General features: G+C 41.6%; 2 protein-coding genes across 3 annotated transcripts; one reads left to right on the top strand and one right to left on the bottom strand.

Annotated features, from left to right (window-relative positions):
• Positions 1–3001, bottom strand: DBI (diazepam binding inhibitor, acyl-CoA binding protein; the record flags this gene model as incomplete). The annotated part of the gene is made up of 3 exons (XM_079539280.1): positions 1–74; positions 1437–1499; positions 2947–3001. 3 exons carry the CDS (start codon positions 2999–3001, stop codon positions 1–3), a joined length of 192 nt encoding a protein of 63 aa, XP_079395406.1.
• Positions 3002–4306: 1305 nt separating this feature from the next.
• On the top strand, positions 4307–12031 carry LOC306949408 (UPF0538 protein C2orf76 homolog; the record flags this gene model as incomplete). 2 transcript variants are annotated; one of them, XM_079539278.1, is made up of 5 exons in its annotated part: positions 4307–4439; positions 6115–6165; positions 8819–8856; positions 8983–9064; positions 11955–12031. In XM_079539278.1, the coding sequence occupies 5 exons, from the start codon at positions 4307–4309 to the stop codon at positions 12029–12031; spliced, it is 381 nt and encodes a 126-aa protein (XP_079395404.1). The 2 variants fall into 2 exon arrangements, with proteins under 2 accessions (XP_079395404.1, XP_079395405.1); XM_079539279.1 differs by lacking the exon at positions 6115–6165.
• Positions 12032–20004: the final 7973 nt, after the last annotated feature.

Raw genomic sequence — 20004 nt, 5'->3', positions numbered from 1 at the left:
TCAGATACCATATTTGCCCTTTAGCTCTTCCACTTTTGCTACATAAGCTTTCATTGCATCTTCTTTGGACATTCCTGAAAGACAAACAGAGGAAGCAGTCAGAATACACACAGTGGCTCAACAAAATGCCCCCAGGCAGCTTTTCTTTGAGCAGGGACACACAAATGCAGAGACAACTGAAGCCTGGTGACAACAGTGTCTCAGCTTCATCAGCTCAGAGTTTGATTCACAACAGCTGTTCTTCCTGTTCCTCTACCCTGCAAGATTCAAGAGCCTGCTCATCTACAAATACATCCATGCTATATTCATCACTGTTTATTTGCCTGATCAGACAGTTTTAATGCTCCCTTATGCACTGTTCTGTTGACTATTCAGAGATAGATCTTTGAATATTTTTCAGTTTTGACACCCTTCTATATGGATGTTGCTGATTTACATGTGCATTCTCAAGTCACTATTAAAGGAACAACTTTCTGACATGTTACTTACTGCAGTGCATCTGTTTTGCCTTTCTCTCAGCTAGAATCACTGCCAAGTTCTCCACATTCAATAAAACATTTCCCTACCGTAGCTGGACAGAAGAAACATGATCAGCAATAGAATAACTCCCTTAACAGGCATCTTTTTCAGTATCTCAGCCTGCACCTGTACAATCACATTACATAAAAGATCCATGAGCCTTTGTTAAAGTACCTGCCACAAGCGTAGAGTCACTCAGTTCTGAGTTAGGAATTAAAACAGCCTTCAGCATTAGGATAGTATTTACATGCAAGTCACAGCTCCCTGCTATACTACTTCACAGCATAGCAGAGAAGCTTAATAGGGTCACTTGGCTATGAATCCAGTATCAAAGTTTTGAACAAAATTGCTCAACGGTTTTACAGCAAAGCTATATTTGTATGGACAACAACTAGACAGTGCTTTAACTCTATTAACTCAGTTCCCATTTATTGTAGGAAAGCTATTCAAACAACTCAGACTGCATTTAGATGTATGCTGGCTTGGTTAAAACACTAGAAAAACCACATTTTCATAGCTTAGACTCCTTGTTATGCTCCTCAGCAAATATCCCAGATATTCTGATTAGAAAAACTCTAGAAGAAAAAGAACAACTGGAAGGAACTGGAGGAGCAGATCACTGTGAGGTACTGCTAGGCTGGGACTCAGAAAGGATTTAAGTTTCTGCTGCTGCTACAGTTTGCCTTTGTGTAACATTTTCATCCACCTGGGCAACTTATATCTTAAATCTTCTTCTGATAGACAGCCTACATTTTTCAGAACTATTTCTTCCTTGCAGAGAATAAGAATTATGATTTTATACTCCTAAAGCTCTTACAAGGCAACACCATTTGATTTCTTGCTGAACCACATGTGGTTCTCTGAGTAGTTTCCCTTAGTTTTATTTATTCACTTTTAATTTTTAAGTAGACGCTTACCTTTCAATGCATTCCAGGCATCCCACTTTGCTTTGCCTTTGAAGTCAAGCATACCAGGGCGATCTAGGAGAAAGGATAAGCAGCACAGTTAGTTTATGTGGCCTGGCTGTAGATAATTCTGACTCTTTTCCTGAAGCCTATTTAGTTCTTAACCATGATAAAATACTCTGGTTCACCTTAGCAGCTACCCCTTTCTAACCTGCAGTCAGAAGCACACATGCTACTGGTAGCAGTAGAAAAGCTCCCTGTCAAATTCCTTTAAGACAGCATCATCTGAACAGAAGAGCATCAAATGGTGCCATTTGGTCTCTCACTGCACTTTCTGAAAAGAATACTGCAGCATAAAAACAAGCCGATTAAAGAACATCAGCTCTAAAGTGAAGCAGAAATGTCCTTAGGTCATGAAATGCCCAAAGACAAGAAATCAAAAGCCAGTAATATAAAGCTTAGATCTTATCATCAAGTTAATGGTATGTTTCTAACGAAGTACTTCCTTTGTTCTGTCATCCTATGAGTATAGGCACTGAATTCTAACTCATCTCATTACAAGCCACACTGTAGCCAAACAGAGAACAGAGTTAGGTGTGGATGTGTATATGATCAGTCTTCATTTGACATCTATTCTGTTTTTACTTCCTCTGTCTCAATAAATACAGTTCCCGAGATTATCAATTAAACAGCACTGATAAGTAGCCTAACCATTAGCCACAGAGGTCCTTTTGTGCTGTGCACAGAAATAGCTGGCAGCTGTACTTCTCTCCAGCACAAAAACCTATCAGCTTACTCTAAGATTGCTTTCCCAGACAACTCAGCTATTGCTTATTGCTTCACTGCAATGCAACCACTTACAGACATGTTGGTACATTAGCAGCTCTACAGCACCACTTCACTTTGGTAAACTAAAACACAGAGCTCCAACCATGCCAAAGGGATTACATCTTGAAATCAAGCTCAGTTCTTTCACCCCCCAGTGCTGTCTGTCATAGGGGGAATAAACAACTACATACACCCACACTTATAATTTCCAGTACATTCCCTTGCCTGCTCTGGATTCAGTCAACACTCAGAAACCTTCGGAAACAACCAGTTCAGGAGGCCAGAGCCCCATCGAAACACCCCTTTTCTTCCTAGCTCTGGTTTCTCAAGTGCTACACAAGGTCACTAAAGACAGGGTTCATTCTAAATGCTGGTCACAGTCTGAGCTTTAGTGGCATCACAAGCAGCAGCAGGGATTTGGCACAGCGCTTCTGCAGAAGTATTTCTGCTGCAGTTCTTCCATGATATTTGATTGCAGCTTGATATTTGACTGCAGCTTTTCTAAGTGTTCCTTCTCCTGTACGCATCCCGGGTTATTTTCCTGCTTTAGTTTTCCAGTACTACTTTTAGCGCTCCAGTTAATCACTCTTCCTAGTGCTGCCCACACCTAACTAAACGTGCTCACACTGAGCAGCATCCCTGCCCTCAGCAGCCCCTCACTGACGGAGGTGCCCAGCAATCCCGCAGCACGTACCCGTGTTCACGTCGCCCACCGTGGCCTGCTTGTAATGGCTGTACACGTCGAGCATCTCCTGGTCCGTAGGCTGCGACTTGAGCTGCTTCACCTCCTCAGCTGCCTTCTGGAACGCGGCCTGGGGGAAAAGGCCCCATAGCAGGACGTGGGTCAGCACCGAGAAGGAAGAAAGGGACGCCCGCCCCGCGGCCCTGCCGCCGCCCCTACCTCAGACATGGCGACGAACCCCTAACACCGCGCTCCGCAACTCTGCCGCACCGCCCCGGCCGCTCTGCCGCCTCAGCCCTCGCCACCGAGCCCGCTGGCCAATCCCGGCGCCGCGGCTAACAACGAGCCAATCGGCGCTCGCGGGGGGAGGGGAAAATGAGGCGAAAGGACCAATGGAAAAGCAGCGCCGCATGGGAGAGCTTTGGGGAGTCTGCCCACCTCGGCACGGGGCTTGGACATTGCCCGACAACGAGGCTGCCAGGATTGAGGGGCGGGGACGGGGCGCATCGCAGCCAATCCCGAGGCTCGGTTTGTTCAGGATCCGTATCACCCGTCGGATATGATTGGTGAGACTGCGCAAGGGGGCGGGGCGGAGGGCGAAACCCGGAAGTAACGGCTGCGGCCTTGCGGTAAGGTTGGGAGCTGCTCACGCTCCTCTTCCGGGGTGTGGGGCAGTCGCCATTTGTCCCTGGGTGTGTGAGGGGAGGCTGGGGGTGGGCCTGTTTAAAGAGGGGCTTGGGCTGGTAAAACAGAGCAGTTGAAAATTCTGCTCTCTATCAAAGGAGTGTGAAGCACGTGGAGCCGTTCTCCATTCATGTCATTACGAATTAACCCCATTAATTCTGCTGTAGTATCCCAGGAGAATTATTTGCGTGTAAGTGGAGGGGAGTTTTCAGTCCCTGAAAGGAGGTGAGAAGGAGCATTGTGTAACAGCCCGGGGATCTTTTTGGGATATTAATGTACAACATAAATACATTTAAAAAGGTTTGCTTTTGATCACACAAGTACGTTCTTTTAGAGCACAAGGGTACGGCAGGTAAAATCACCCAAACGACAAATTGATCACTTGCATTTACCATAAAATTCTTGTCTGCTTAGCGGAGTCAGGTGCCGCAGTACACAGTGCACACATGGGCTGCTTCACGTGCAGGGCCAATAAAACCCTGGGTAACTGCTTGAGATTCCTTTGCTGCTTCTGTAGAACTACCAAAAACAAAGCCCTGAGAGGCACGCTGCTATGAAATGTCTCCCCATGTGTGTGAGTCTATCACTGAGGCTTACCTGCACCTTGTTTTCCAGCTGTGCCCATGCACAGAGGAAAGTCAATAGTTCCTCTCTTTGATGTTTTCCAGGTTATTTAAAATTAATTCTCATGTCAGCAGAAAGCTCAACCATCACAGTTCGCCTTGTTCGCTCCTTTGAGCACCGGAATTTCAGGCCTGTGGTTTATCATGGAGTTAACTTGGATCAGACAGTGAAGCAGTTCATTGCTTTTGTGCAGAAGGGTAAGGGATTGTTATTTATTTGCTTGTCCTTTTTGTTGTCAACCCTACACTAGAAAGCAAAGTGGAAAAAAATGTGGGAATTCTGTGGCTTTGGAAGAGATGCCAGATTTGTATTTTGTCCTCTGTGCTCTCCTCCCTTGGATGAGAGGTCTGCCCCTAATGAGAGCTTCCAGTGTGCCATGTCTGCATTTGAGTGTACTGCTCTGTCTGCCTAAATCCTCCAAGTGCTCCATCCTTTTTGACTGCCAGACAAGGGCACTGCTACACTTGGCTCCATGCCTCGGGCTCCTTGGGCGGTGCTGTCAGGCAGCTATTCAGAAATTAACTGGGGGAAATAAATAGATTTTAAGGAGCTTTTGATCCATAGGAGTTGCACCACTGTGTGGAATGTGGGAATGAAAATCTGTTTGCTATTTGTGAAAGGAGAGGGGATTGTGAAAAATTGTTTTTGACACTGTGAGATCTGCCTGCTCACTTCTGAGTTTCTGTCCTCGTCTTGAGCTTTGTGGTACAGATTTACTCCTCTATGGACCTTATGTTTCCAGAACCTGTCTGAAAGTGACAGTGTATCTAAAGGGTAATAGATGCAGACCAGCCCGTGAAGCAACTCATTAGTTAGGGTGTTAACTAATCTTGCAGGTATATTTCTTCACATCTAAATGGAGACATTCAAAGTGTGGAGATCAACAGGCTTTGATTCATTTATTTATTTTGCATGATGTCAGCTTAAACAAGTCTGGAACTGTTGCAACTGATCGCATTTGAGCAACTTCTGGGATATTGCCCTGAGCGTCACAGCTGTACTGTGTTTTCAGCAACTTCCTTTCTAGTAGACAGTGATTGGCATGGCTAGATCTTAGGATGCTTTTAGAGAACGACAAGCACTTTCAGAGCATATGGTACAGCTGCAGTTATGAAAAAGAAAATTAAAAAACACACACACACACAAAAACTTCTTGCTTTTGATGTGTGCGGTATTGTAATTCATTGTTGAGACAAAACTGGTGCCAGCTGTATTTCACAGATGGGTATTACTGTTCCTGGTCCAAAATCCATGTTTCCTTCCTTTTCTGTAATCTGTTTTGAAGGAGGAGTTTGAGGTAAGTTTCTAAACTGGATTTTTGCTTTCAGCCTCATTGTTGCCAAGTAACTGATAGCAGCTGGGCCTCACAAGGCCTGGGTAAATACCTAGATGTCACTGGGGACACTGGCACCAGGGAGGCTGTGTACTGAATGTATCTAAAGAGTTATTTTCTACTGTTTGGCTTCCTTGCTGTGACTGGTTAGCAGAGCTGTATTTCCTGAACAATTCAGTTAGTAATGATAGCTGGAGTGTAAGATAGTGAGAGATGCTGAACTTTGAACCATGCGAGCCATTAACAGGATGTTTCTGGGAGATTTCTGAAGGATCAGACTCCTGTGATCACAACCTAATTGCACTGAATTGCTGTCTGCATGGATCATTCAGTTCAGAGGGACTTCATGCTCGAGTGAAGTTAAGCCAATACGGACTAACTGCAGAATCTGAGCCAAAGGCTATATTTCAGTATTTAATACTCTAACGACTCTCCTGTGCCGAGGATTTATTTTGACGTCCACGGTGTATGCAATGCACTCACATGCATTACTAGAAATATAGAAAGATAACTTCATTCTTTGTGATTTTCTTTAACAGATGTGCCTTCAAGAACAGGTCTTCCTCCTCCTTTTAAAGCTTACAAATACGGTGGGTATTTTTTCTTAACTTATCTCTAGCAAAATGCAGCTGTAATCTTTTATACCAATTTAGACAGTTTAGGAGATGGCTATTTTAGCATAATCATGCTGGTTGCAGTGCCTGCCTATATTTGCAGCTCTTGCAGTTGGGATGATTATACCTCCAGGACCTGAAGAACCTGACCATTGTTTTGAGCTTCTGTATTTATCTTTGAATTAGGCTGCATGCTATATGTTCTTTGCTAACAGGTAGCAATATTTTTTGATATTAATATTTTTATTACTTTTATAAGTACCTTTCAGCTCTGTTTTTACTTTACAGAACAGCTTGTGACCTCAAACACTTTGAAATTGTAGTTCCATTTGTGCATATGTATTTGGGTATGTTTTTTACTAATTGTGAGATCAAAAAGGATCATGAAGCAGGAGCTTATGGCAGTAGAAGGAAAATGCATAAAACTCATATTTGTAAATAATTTACATAATATGAGAGGAGCAGGGGAACATCACTCGAAGTAGATAAGAAAGCTCTTAAATAACAGCTGACAGAGTGAAATAGCCTGGTATCAAATTTAGGCTCAGTCTATCTTCTAATGTGAAACAGTGTTTGTGTTTCTTTGTATGAAGTTTTGCATGATTGTGTGCTATCATCAATTTGGGATGGAACATACTTTCAAAATAAACTAAATTGTCTCAAATCTTGGAGCGTGGTAGCTCCGATGTCAGTCACATACCTTCTCCTCAGTTCAACAATTCTGTAAGTTTCCTTGGAGGTTTGTTACAAGTGATCACCTGTCTCCCATGTTCTGGAGTTACAAGCTTCTTTCTCTTCAGTGATTTTAAAAACTGACTGAGAAACCAACTTAATACATGCAAATAGCAGTTGACTCTATTGGCCTATTAAAAAAAAAAGCCAAGCATGTCATTCTGATAGCTGATGGTGTGAGATGGAAACAGAAGAAGTTAGGGATTAAGATTTGCAATTGTCAGCAACAAGGAGTTGAAGATTATTGTTTTTAATGTAATACTTGATGTCCTAATAGTTTGAATTTGGAGGTGCCCTTCCTCCCCCCAATATCTCTTGCTTTGCATGGATGAGGGAGTCCATCTAGGACTGCAGTTATATGCCTGATGCTGCCTGTCTTGCTGTTCGTTCTTTCTTCACTTTTAGTTTTGCCCAGAGCAAATGTTGTGGCTGAGCACCTGATTGTGTTACGTGGGACTGTGCATAATGTGGATAAAAAACATCACAGAACTTCACAACCTGTTAGGCAAGTTGGAAAGGGCCTATTTCTGTGGGATGGTACCAGCTATGCTGAAATTTTCACAGAAAAAAAATTAAGCCCAAGTTCCTCACCTTCCCCATAGGCTGTGAATCATACCTCCAGGTTCTTGATTTTTGGCATCTCTTGTGTGTTCTATTATCTCTATTGTATTTTGGTGATGAAAGGGCAGGAAGACTTCTGCATGAATAGTGCTAGTAGAAGTTACACATCATTAGACTGAGAAGAATTCTAGGCCATCTTCTCAACTTTCCACCCCAACATTACCTCCTTTTTGCTGATGATGCTGGCCTGAGTGCCATCTTGTCTCATTGACAGCTTCTCCACTTTTTCCTCCCATAAATATGGAACAGTATGGTTGATATTTCAGACACAGAAGGCCACTTCATATTTACTGCCATGAGGGATCCACTACAAGATAAAAAAAAAAAAGCTGGGAACACAATAGAGTGGAACTAAATTGAGATGAAACAACAAAAACAATTGAGAGGATGCTGCTATGATGAGAAGAAAGTGCAGTTTCATCTCTGTGACAGTTAGAGAAAGCATTTAACAACTCAAATGAGAACACAATAAATTACTGGATGCCAGTGGTAAAGATGTAAGTAAAATATAGTCAATAGATCAGAGAACAACTGTGCCAAAAAGAGTAAGAGAGGAAATGTGGCAAAGTACACCTAGAAGCTTAAAACTTGGAGGATTGCATTTGCTGTGGTAGAATGGTTTCATGATCACTGTATGTTTTTGCCATGATTACTTGGTCTGGTTGCAACACTTTAATTCAACACTGCATAAAAATATCACAGGCAAGTACAAAGAGAGTGTAGAAAGAAAAGAGAAATTGTGCACGTTAATAGAGAAAGAGCTTGCTCAACAATTTCTACCATGGGTACTTTCTTCATGGGAAGGAGGATCTTGAGGAATGATCTGAAGTGGTCAGGTTGCTGTGCCTTCATCACTTGCTTCTTATCCACTGAGCTGTAGTAGGTGCAAGCACATTAATACTGTTTGTCCTGCCCCATTGCATGTGTAAAACCTGTTTGGTTGGAACACCCTAACTGGTATTTTGACATATGTATATTTTGCTGGCAGTTGGGATGGCTACTTAGTTATTGTAATTCAGGCAATAGACAGAAGATCCTTAAGTTGTAGTGCCTTAATGCTGGAATGACTGGTGTAAGACTGGCTGCAAGATTGGGAAATCAAAAGGTTTTCTCTTTCAGACTGAATTGTTAGTAATAAAGACAATTTCAGACAATTGTTAATAATAAATAATTTTTCAATCATAGCCCTTTGTTACTTTTTTCTTCCCTAAGTATAACTTCCAGCATTGCCTGCATAATAAGCCTTATTTTAGGAAAACACTGTATTTTCTTTCAGATACAATGAAGATTATTCACCAAGCTCACAAATCTAAGGTATGGCTATCTGCTGCTTTCTTCCTTTTTGCATGTTTTAATGCAGGCAGACCTCTGCACTGTAAAACAGGACTGGAACAAAGACAGTAAATTCTTATCTTTGTGTTCCTGTTCTCTAATTTGTAGACTGGTGATCTAGTAGTGAGTTTGGAAGATGACGACAAACTGATTTTGAAAGAAGACAGCACACTGAAAGCAGCTGGAGTAGGTATGAGGACACTTATATTGACTGAAGGTGCTGTTCATTGTGGCTGTCATTAAACTGATAACTGGCTGATTGTTTGGATAGCCTGCTGAAAAGTAAATGGTATTCCTGATGCTCTTTACACTACTTGATAATTATTCTGGGAAGAAGGCAGGATAATATACATTCAAATCATTGAACTGAGGGCAGTGGGTATCTGCACTCCAAATGTTCAGAATACAAATTGTGATTTTAGAAGGTATGCTTATAATTCTGCAGAGAGCAATTTTAAATGATTGGCAGATAGGTTATTAGTACCATGCCTGCTTAGTCTTACCAGTAACATTTAAACTGATGTTTTGGTTAGTAATGTAAGTAGTGGAACAAATATGGAATAATGAAACAAGATTAGATTTGTTTTAGTGTGCAACGTACAGTTCTTGATAGTCAGATTGCATGGAAAAGCTCAAGTAATGTCATTTAGAGAATGTGCTGAACGTAGCATGAAGTTGAAGCTTGACCTGATTTCTCACATTTTGACAGGGGATTGCATATAGGGCATGTCATTTGGTAATAATGTAAAGAAATGTCTGTCATGATGAAATTGATGGTCCCTGGATGTCCTTTGGGCTTCTCATAAATGTGGCTGAATGGCTTTGTGGCAGCAGGGCACTTCAGGGAATGTAGTCACATTCCACCTTGATATGGACACACACTCATTTGATTGTGCTTTGCCTAGCTGTGGTGCATAACTCCCTGCACTCTAAGTGCAGAGGTGTCAAAGAAAGCTCCCTCCTGCTCCTGAAGTCCTCTGATTGCTTCCCAGAAATAATACATGTATTTTTTTCCTTATGGGTCTCTTGGCTCTTTTGTCTCATTTAGTGTGAAAGGTTTCAAAAAGTAGAGCTTCTGCCATTTGGCCATTTACTTTTTGATGACATAGGGGGAAGGGGTTTCTTCATTGCTTTTCTCTGGGATGTACCACAGCTGCCTCAGTATGCCTTTCCCAAAAGTCATTGTCATCTTTGGCTTTTTTTAAACTAACCCAGAGCTTTTCAGATAGGAGAAAAGTAATTCCTCAGGAAGGAGGATTATTGGCACTCAAGCCTTATAGATTTGTAGTTTAGCTAGCAGAAGCTTTGTTTAAGCATGATTCTCATCTACCTAAGATGCAAGAGGCAATACAGCTCAGAAGAGAGACTGATGACAGCACTGAGTGTTACACTGGAGCTGGTAGTATCCAGAGCTGTCCACATTCAAAAAGGCATTAACAAATATTTGTACACATCTTTGCAACCGAGATTGTAGCTACAGCGCTGAAATGGTTCAATGTGATCTCAAAACAAGTATCAGAACATTGAGGCTAGAGAACAGCCGACTGCTCTGTGCATATGTATAAAGAGTTTGGTGGCTTATTAAGAGAAGGAAACAATTTAGGGTATTCTACAATTTTGATATGTTTGCATGTATTGACCAGAAAATTAGCCAAGTTAGGCATGGGGTCTTTGTAGTAAAATCTTCTAGCAATCCTTCCATGAGAAGTGGAAGATGGGAAATCCACAAAGTGAAGCATGATAGCAAGTACCATTAATTGTCATTTTGTACACTTAGAGCAGAAAGACTTGAAACCTCCTATGGACATATTATGGCTTTTTCCATTGTTTAGTCTGGATAAGATTTTCTAGAATAAAACAATTTCTGTTAGAAAGCCTGGGAAATTTGGAGACTGGCAGATGTTTTTTTTCTAAGCTGCATTTGATCATCTTTGACACTTAACAGGGTTAGGTTAGGAAATTGTAAGTTTGAGGACATTAGAGAGGTATCCTTGTAAGAGCCCTCTGTTGTTGTGGTTACTGTTACAGCTATGATCTAGTCAGCAAAGTTAGTGCTTTTTTTTTTTTTTTTTTTTGAAGTAGGGTGTATGTAAATAAAGCATTCGGGATTCATTGCTAACAGTCTTGTCTGTTTTCTAGTTGAGATTCTAAAACCCCTTCTGCTATTTTCCCCTCCCCCCCCCCCCCTTTTTTTTTTTTTTTAAACAAGACAAGCAGTCTTCATTAACTTCAGGTTTAATTTGAAAAATGAGCGTGGAACTTATTGGCTCAGCACCTTAAAGAAGCCCATGTTTAATAATTGTGAAGGCTTTCCATCAGATTTGTCTCTGTTCTGAATTAGTAATGTTGCTGACTTATTGTTTTAGAAGAGGAAGTCCTTGACCTACTGGGTTGAAAGAATTGTGACTGCTCTGAACCTTTGTGGGTCCTTTAGCTCTGCCATATCCCCTGTGAATAATTAGAGGTATTTGAAGGTATTGCTGGAGAAGCCAATTTGTGTCTTTCACTTTGCATATTGTTGAAGCCTCATGAATTAATCATCAGCAGGGCAAAAAATTAACTTCTTCAGACACATATTTTGATGGGTCATAAGGGAGAGCGTAAAGTGATCTGTAAAGTATTCTACTGATCCTCTAAGTATTAGATTATTATACCTACAGGCTAATTTCATGGAAGAAAATAGTTTCTTTTTCTTCTCTAAAAGACAAATGCACAAAGAAGAGAAAGTTACACTTCATTATTTTTCTGGCATTTGAAGGCATTAGAAATGCAATCACTTAATTCGCTGAATGCAAAACAGACAATTCTGTAGCCTACATTAAACAAATCTTGAGGAATCTTGTTTATGTGCTTGTATGTATTCAGGTTCTTGTTCTTCTAACACAGTAAAGCTGTGCATTTAGTACTGGAATCTCTTCAGTAAAAATATGAAGTGGTGGGAGGAAGGAAATGTTTGGTGATTTATAATTGGCTTTGACCAACAAGTCATCAGTTGTCTTCTAAGGCTCCAAGTAGCTGCTTGTTGTTTGTGGTGGTTCATTACCTGGTGTGCTAAATCTTTAATTTTTTATTTGTTCTAGCAAATGAGACCGAATTAGCATTCTTCTGTGAGGAAGATTACAGAAACTACAAAGCTAATCCTGTTTCGGCCTGGTGAAGATCCCAAGAGATTGTTTTGTTTTCCCATACTTGTTGTAAATCTTCCTTGCCCTGCTTAATGACTTTTTCTTTAAAAGATCAATAAATCCTTGAGGATTGCTTTGCAAACAGTGCAATTCCCTTCCTATAGAAATTAATTTCTGCCAATATGCTGAGACTTAGAGAGGGAAGGCTGGGGGACGTGCATGGGTTTTTTGCCTCCTTCCTCTCACATTTCTTTTCCCTTTGCTTTTCTTTCACAATGGAGGCAGTGCAAGTGCTCTGACCTGTGGCACACATTCCCAGTATGATCCTGCAGTATTATGTCAGCTTCATATTGAGAATATACACCACACAGTAAAAACCCCTCTCAGTAGTAACTTGTAATGAAAACTGAATGTTTTTGTGACTGTTTCAGAGAGCTTGACAAGAGAAACTCTGTATTTCAAGTAACAGATTTACTCCACTCACTTTGTTTAGGTTCTTTTGTTTGAATGGTGCAGACTGGCAAGTGTTTCAGGCTCTCTGCTGGTGAAAGCTTTTCTTTGTACTTCCTTCCAGCCCTCCTTAGCATGCTGAAACAGAAAATAACTGTTTAGAGGCTTTTGTGTTCCAGGACAAGCTTGCTTGTTACTACACTGCTTTATGAGAATACCTTCTCATCCAAGGTAGAAACCAGAGTTACGCCAGGGCTTTACTGTGCAGAAATAGGAGTTGGGCATTGTTACAAGTAGTCTCAAGGATCAAGGTTTCAGTTTTAAGAATAAAACCCAAGTGATTGCATTTTTGCAAGGAGAGGCCCAGTCTGACAACAGATGGGATTGATTCTTTCCTGCTTTCCAAGCACCAAATGCTCTGTTGCTATCTGGTAGTTCTTGGTAATTCCAGACTTTCCTGGAATTAATAAATTAAGAACAATAAATTAAGAACAAGAAGAAAGAAACAATCATGTATCTAGTTTAGAAAGACAGTTACAAAACTGCTTTCTAGGGGCTTGCCAAGTTGGGACTGTGTCTTTAAGCCTTTCTTCACTGAAATAGAAATGATTCTGGCTCTCTGCCTTTGTTCTGCTAAATCAAATGAGATCTTGTGCAATTGCTTTAGGCCCATACATCTACCCTCAGTTCTGGGTCAGAGCTGACAGCACCATTTCCACTAGAGACTCTCCAGAGAAGTAAACTTACAGTTTCCTAGAACGTTGATTGTTAATTTTTTATTGGCATGATAGTGAAAACAGATGTATGATTTCCAAAGCTTCTAAATAAAAGTTCTTTTTGCTGTAGATGTAGGGCTAATGCATTGTTCCCACCTCATTTTCTCTATCCTTCCTGACAACTCTGTGGCTTAAACTGGAGACCTTTCAGGTAGCTACTATTAGTTACATTAAAGCAATGGAAAGTGCAACAAGACAGCAGAGCAACAGGATCCCAGATCGCGGCAAGTGGCATTGCACTCAGACACGACAGCAGGGGGAACAGAAAATAAGAGAAAGAAGCTGCTTACCTTCAGAAGGCCTGTAAGGTCCTCAAGCAGGCAGGGATCTTTAGACAAAATGTCCTTATCTTTCCCCCTGCCAACCTTTAAATGATGTCTGGGAAGGGATGGAGCCAGGACCCGCCCCTTCCACTCACTCAGGTACATTGCATGCATCTGAGTTCCCCTGGGTTGGCCCTGCCTTTCCACCAGGTGCTCAATCACTGGTTCAGGCTGTGACTTAGCATTTCCACTAACCAACAGTGTTGCTTCAAACAGTGTTATTCTTCTGTGAAAGAGGTCGGCTATTAAAAAGGAGATAGTGTATTTATCTTGTAAGCACACCTATGTTACAGTGTTCTCTTGACATTTAAATGCTGATGTGCATGCTCTGATGAATTTACGGAAAAAGTTTAACACATCCATCATCTTTCAGTCCAAGCCTCTTTCTCTTGCTGGTCCCTGCTCCCCTAATGAGGTTTGATCTGACAGATTTACAGTATTGACTGTAGCTGTGCGGGAAGTAGATGGCATACCAGAGAAAGCAGTGTCTTGGACTGTCCTACCACGGCATCTCAATGATAGCTTTCAGCATGTCCAGGCTCACTGAGTGAATATTGCCACTCTTTGCTTCTGTTGTGGGAATTCTAATTTGGTCTCCAACCCTCTCAAACAGATTTGGATTGGTTTTGTGATCCCTTCTCTTTAAAGAACTGATGTTTGAAAGAAATGTCGATGTCCTTTCTGTAGTTACAGCTTGTACAGTACAGGAGTTCAGTGTGTCACTGAGCATGTTGCAGTGAAGGAGCAATTCTACAACATCAGCAAGAAAACTGTAAATGTCTAATGCAAACGAAGAATTGTGTCTGTTGCTCTAGATGAGTTTCTCTTTCCAAAGGAAGAGTTAAAGCAGTGCTCTCTGAGCTCTGTTCTCCCTGGCAGTGGCACTTCGCTGGCTCCTTTCTGCAGCAGCACAGTAGAGCCTTTTGTAATGTTGTCCATGACCATACTTGTAATCTGGATTCTTCCTGAAGCGAGTTTCTACTTTTTTTAATAATACTTTTTACAAAACAAACAAACAAACAAAACCAAAATACCCTCAAGCCACCACGAAACCATAGATAATAACAGAGAACTTTTAAAGATAGATTCTGTTCCAACACTTTGGTTGGGATATGGTGTAGCAATGCGTGTTTCAAAATTGGTTTGATTCCAAGATTGTTGTACACTGAATGAAATCTGGGAACATGGGCTAATAAATTACTGAAGTCTGAGATGTGTTGTTATGAAATCCTCTGTATATTAAAGGAAACCACCCACATAGTTGATACCAAACTTCGTTAACCTGGCAGAAGGCCATAAACAGTGTTAGTTCACAATAACTGTTGATAAAAGGTGACTTCTCCTCAATGTATAGTGGGATAGATCGTATAATTTTACTCTTATTCTTTGACATTGTGGGGTTAATAAGGATTCATTTCACTATGTGACATCCTTGGAACATTTCACCACCCTTATTATGAACAAAAAGAGCAGTATCCAGGGTGGATGCTGAACTAAGAGGCATCTTCTCCTTGGTTATAGAAATGTAGCAGGGAAAAGTGGTCAAACTGGGAGTTGTGGAACTACCGTGCTTCTCGGAGAATGAAAACTGCTTCAGAGATTGGAGTTTTGGTTAGGAGGCATGGATGAATAGCTGCTAAAGGAGAAGAAATGGTGAAAGGAATTACCATGAGGAGGGATAAGAGGTATTTGTGAGTGAGTAGACACAGAAAATCTTGTATGTACAGCTCTAGTGGCTTATATATGCCACTGGAATAGTGCTGATTGTTATACCAGTAAGGGTATGAAAATGGTGTTTTTATATCGTTATGCATTTCAATCATTTTTTAGAATTGAATGCAGAAATGGATGTATGATGTGTGCTGGTTTCTTTCTGGCTCTGATATATTTCTGCATGCTGCTGCTTTGGTGTAGTTTTCTGTCTGCATATATTCAAGTTGCTCCTTGAAGATGCCAGAGTTAAGAACTTGGCACAGCTGAATGAAATGCTGCCAGTGACACAGAAGAGTCCTCAGAGATCACCACCATTAAAGTTGTGCAACTGCTTTATCTGATGAAAACGTTCTCAGAGTTGATCCAGAGATGAGCTGTAAGCTGTGATGTTTCTCTTTCATTCTGAGTATTCAGCACATCCCCATGGATCGTTCACTTAAAAATGAACTTGCAGGTCACAGTGCATCATTTGACGCAGTGATGACAGGACATTTGTGGGCTCTGTCCTTGGGAGCTAAGAAATCTTGAATGTTCAAAGAACTAGAATGAGAAAACAGAACATCTGATAGTCATTCTTGGTCTCATTAGACTGATACAATCTTGGCTTTAGAGGCACTGGCAGCTGGCTGGAGGCATTAAAAATGCTTAAGGCAACTTGCACACTTCTGCTTATTGAACAGTTTGTTGGACTGAGCTCAGCCTTGCTGTCTGGCACCACTTGGCACCAGATCTTCCTTCCAGGATTTCCTTCTCATAGTACTACAGGGCAAGGATTTGCAAATGAGTAATGAATCAACCAAATATGACCAGTAGATAATTTTGCCACTCTTCATGTTAAGAAGGCACTGATTTTTTTCCCGCTATTTACTTTCTTACCACGATGTTGGAGAAGCAGACACTGTTTTTTTCCCTGCCACATCCCCTTCCTTTGTGCTGCCATCTCTGCTTATTTACAGCATGTTAGTGGTTTAGTGCTATGCAATAGCAGTGTTTTCTGTGGAAGTGAATGTCCATTTTAAAATTAGTGAAGGAATATCCTTTGAAATAAAGAAAAGTCCGTCTCTATGGTGTAGCCAGTTGTGCACAACAAAGGATCTTTTGTTGCTTTACAAAAGGACTCGCACAGGACAGCACTGTCCACTGGTCAGTGAAAACAGAAATGTTGTTATTATAATGCTTTGTATCTTAGAAGGAGACCGGAGAGAGGTTGCATAAGAGATGCAAAACTCCAGTGAAAACCCAGGAGCTATTGCCATAAACCATCTCTGGCTACAGGGAAAGCCACCAGATGTCAGCACAGCCTGTTTTTTCATTCTCCAGAACCTGTGTAAGCCAAGAGATAGTGAATATTCAGGAATAGTGCTTATCTATGAATTAGTTTAGCCTGCAAAAGTCTGTGCTAGGGCTCGGGTGATGAAAGCTGAGACTTTCCTTGCGGAAAGTGTTTCTTTTTATATTAAAATCAAAGAGCGGCAAATTGAACTGGTATCAGTGCTTAAATTCTTCTTGTTAGAGAGCATCCTTTGCAGAGCTGGTTCCAGCGTGTCTAAATCTTTGCATGCTGTGAGGAGGCATTTGCTGAACATTCATTTGAAGAATTGTCTGGAAAAGATCAGCGTTAATTTGCTGAGGTTTTGTAAAGTAAACTTTAAATATGCCTTTTTTTTTTAAACACAAGGAAAACCACCCGGAACAGACACATGCAAAACAGAGCAAAAAATCTTCAGCAACACAGCTTAAGCACACAACAAATGCATCCTCCATGCTTCTGACTCTAAGCTCCTACTATTCCTTGTAGGGCAAGGGAGGAAGAGAACTTCACACTGTGCCATGCTTTCTGTGCTGTGATGAGCTGAGATGGGAGATGAGTTTTGGAGCCCAAACCCGAGCACTGTGCAGAGCTTTATGCTTTGAATGATTGAAGCGTACATAGATGCTGCCTGGTTGCAAGGGTGCCTGCTGTGTGTGCAGTGCAGGGTGCCTGGGAGGTGTTGTTCCCACTTCTCCTCCTGCACAGCACCTGGTTGTGCTTTGCTGAGAGCTCCCCTTGAAGCCTGGCAGATGGCTGAGAGTAGAGGTGGGTGTTGTTTGGGCTGGTGATGCGGCAGGGGGCGAGAATGGAGCATAAAACTCGTGTCTGCCTGTAGGTAGGATATTTCTGGTCAGATAATGGATTGTATTTTTTGTTTGCTGACTTCCTCTTTCTCTGCTAGCAATGGGTTGTTCTCTTCATGGTAGGCCAAAAGCAAGCCAGAAGTGAGAGTTTCTGTGGGTGGTGAACACATTCAAGAGCTCAGTATGACAGTGTAGGTTAAGAATAGAATTTATCTGTGTGTCCAATTCTGCCCTCTGGCAGTTGACACAGTGCTGTGTACTAGGAATGTCAGCAAGGACTGCAAGAGCACGTCTGTCTGCTCTCATTTCACATCACAGGAAGGTTTTATTCTGCTTTCCAGAGAGTCAGCAGGGCCAACGACCCAGCATAAGAAATCATGTTCCGAGTGTATTACTTTTCTCTTTGTCTTTTCTAAGCTTCAAACATAATCTTTAAGGCCAGTTTGGGAAGCCTCTTTTCTTTTATGGATCGAGGTGATTTAAGTGGAAGGTATGGCAGCAATCTGTTTTAGACCAGACTTTGAGGTCACACCTTTGGCTCTGTGCATGCATTTGGCATCCACCCTACTGGAGCACATCTGTTGCTTTTAGAGTCAAAGCGGCAATCTAGAAGTGGCAGCCTCATATCCTAACAGTTTTATGGCAATTTCTCCATGTTTCCCTATCCCCAAATGGAAGGAACCTGGTCTTCCAGAAAGCAGGCTTGAATCTCACACAGTATTGTTGGTTTTGAGACAGCTATGTAAAAGCAGCCTTCTGGTTGTGGATAGCTCTGTAAGCCAGCAGGCTGGCATGCAGCACCAGCAGCCAAAGCTAGCTAATTGCAGATCACGTACGGGAAACAGATAACAAGAATAACTAACCAGCTGAACAGCAGCTGTGGTAGATCTCCCACTGCTGAGGTTTCTAAATCCAAAGCAGATTATCTTTCTAGGGGAATGGCTGCAGTTCCACTTGAAGTCTTTGAAAGATTCCTTTAATACTGTGGCTTGTATTATGTGATCCTTCTGCCTGGCTGTACACAAGTTATTTTTAGGCTTTGAATAAGAAACTCCTTTGCACGCTCTGCCAACAAGAGCTGTCTCTTGTCACAGATGGCACCTTCCTGCTGTGCACTTCCCGCTCAGCTTTAGAGTGGGCCTGACTACCTGTGCAGAAATTCTCAAAAACTGATGCTTCTTATTAAGGTACAGTAAACAGGTGAAAGAAAATTGCCCCCTTCTAACCAATCTCAAAGCTGAAGCACCATCTGCTGATCCCATTAGCTCAGTGCAGGTCATTTTGAGCTCAGGGATTTACCAGTCTTCTGCCGCTGCTCAGAGCAGCTCATGCAGGGATGCCAGCCATCTTGGAGATCCTGGAGGAAATACATTGTACAGAGGTGCTTAAGCAGCTGCATTCCTCTAAAGATTTAGCTGGAGTTTGATATATCACTTTGTAAGTAAATCCCTGAAGAGCAAGAAACCAATTGCACTGTTAAAAGCCTTGCATTATAAACCAGAAGGAGTGAGGGAGCTGTACCTGCAGAGGTTAAGCTTTGCACAAGAATTTAAATGAACTCATTAAAATCAACTTACAAATTAGCTCATTAAAATGCAATACTGCAGATCCAGAAGTTGGTTGATCTGGCGTCCCACTTCTGTGAGGAAGTGATTTAAGAAACGGAGAACAAAATGATAGCGTTAAAACTCCTTTTTTTCTTTCCAGTCCCATAAACCTCATTGGGATCTCCCTCTTCCTTGAACTCTTTATCAACGGCACTTTCTGTTTACTGAATGAAGCTATTTTTGTTCCAGTGCTGCAATTGCTGTGTAATACCTCTAGCCTTGTGTCTGTATGCACTTGTGGCCTCCCATGTGCATAGCAGCTCTGTAATACAGACCTTGGCACGCTGGGTCACAGCAAGGATCATCTTCACTTAGCTTGATAGCAAGAACCTACCTGCTGGTGTGTTTTATCTCTGGGTTGTTACATTGCGCATACTCCCCTTACTCTCTGCCATTGAAATAATGGTGTTGTTTAGTTGGAGGGTGTGAAAATATCCAAATGAGTTCAGTTTTATAGATTTGTTCAGAATATCTTTTATGTAACTGTAGAGGTCAGTAAAACCGGCCTTACAGCTCTTCATTGGTTCTTACAAATCACAGAAGCATACTGTAGCCAATACAGAAAATAAAAATATAAGAATTTACATTCCAGCTACATACTCTGCAATAATATATACGTTTGTGTGTGTGTGCATATATGCAGAGAATTTCTAAGTATAAAAACAATTCATTGAGAAATTTTAAGCTAGCCATATTGAACCCGCTCTCCACAAAATTGTGTAGGGAAATGAGCATTCAAAACCACCTCAAATTACTTTTCAGTATTCTGGAATCAGAATAAATGATCCAAACTCCCATGTCAAAGGTTTTAGAGACCAGATGTGTACAGAGGGCACCATCTGAAATGTGGTTCTGTGTTTAGAGGAATTGGTTTCAGTCTTCAAAAGATACAGTGACTGGCTGGCCAGTATGTTGGCACAGGCATTTCCTGGAGCAGTGTGATGGATCTTTTTATAGATGCTGTGGGGATGTTGAGTTGGCTCATGTCACAGGTTGGCATCAAACTGGAAAGAACTGTGCT

Source organism: Tetrao urogallus, assembly GCF_951394365.1.
Source record: "Tetrao urogallus genome assembly, chromosome: 8".
NCBI classification, from domain to species: Eukaryota; Metazoa; Chordata; class Aves; order Galliformes; family Phasianidae; genus Tetrao; species Tetrao urogallus.
Note: the sequence above shows the minus strand (reverse complement) of the source record. Positions and strands in the feature narration are given on the sequence as shown.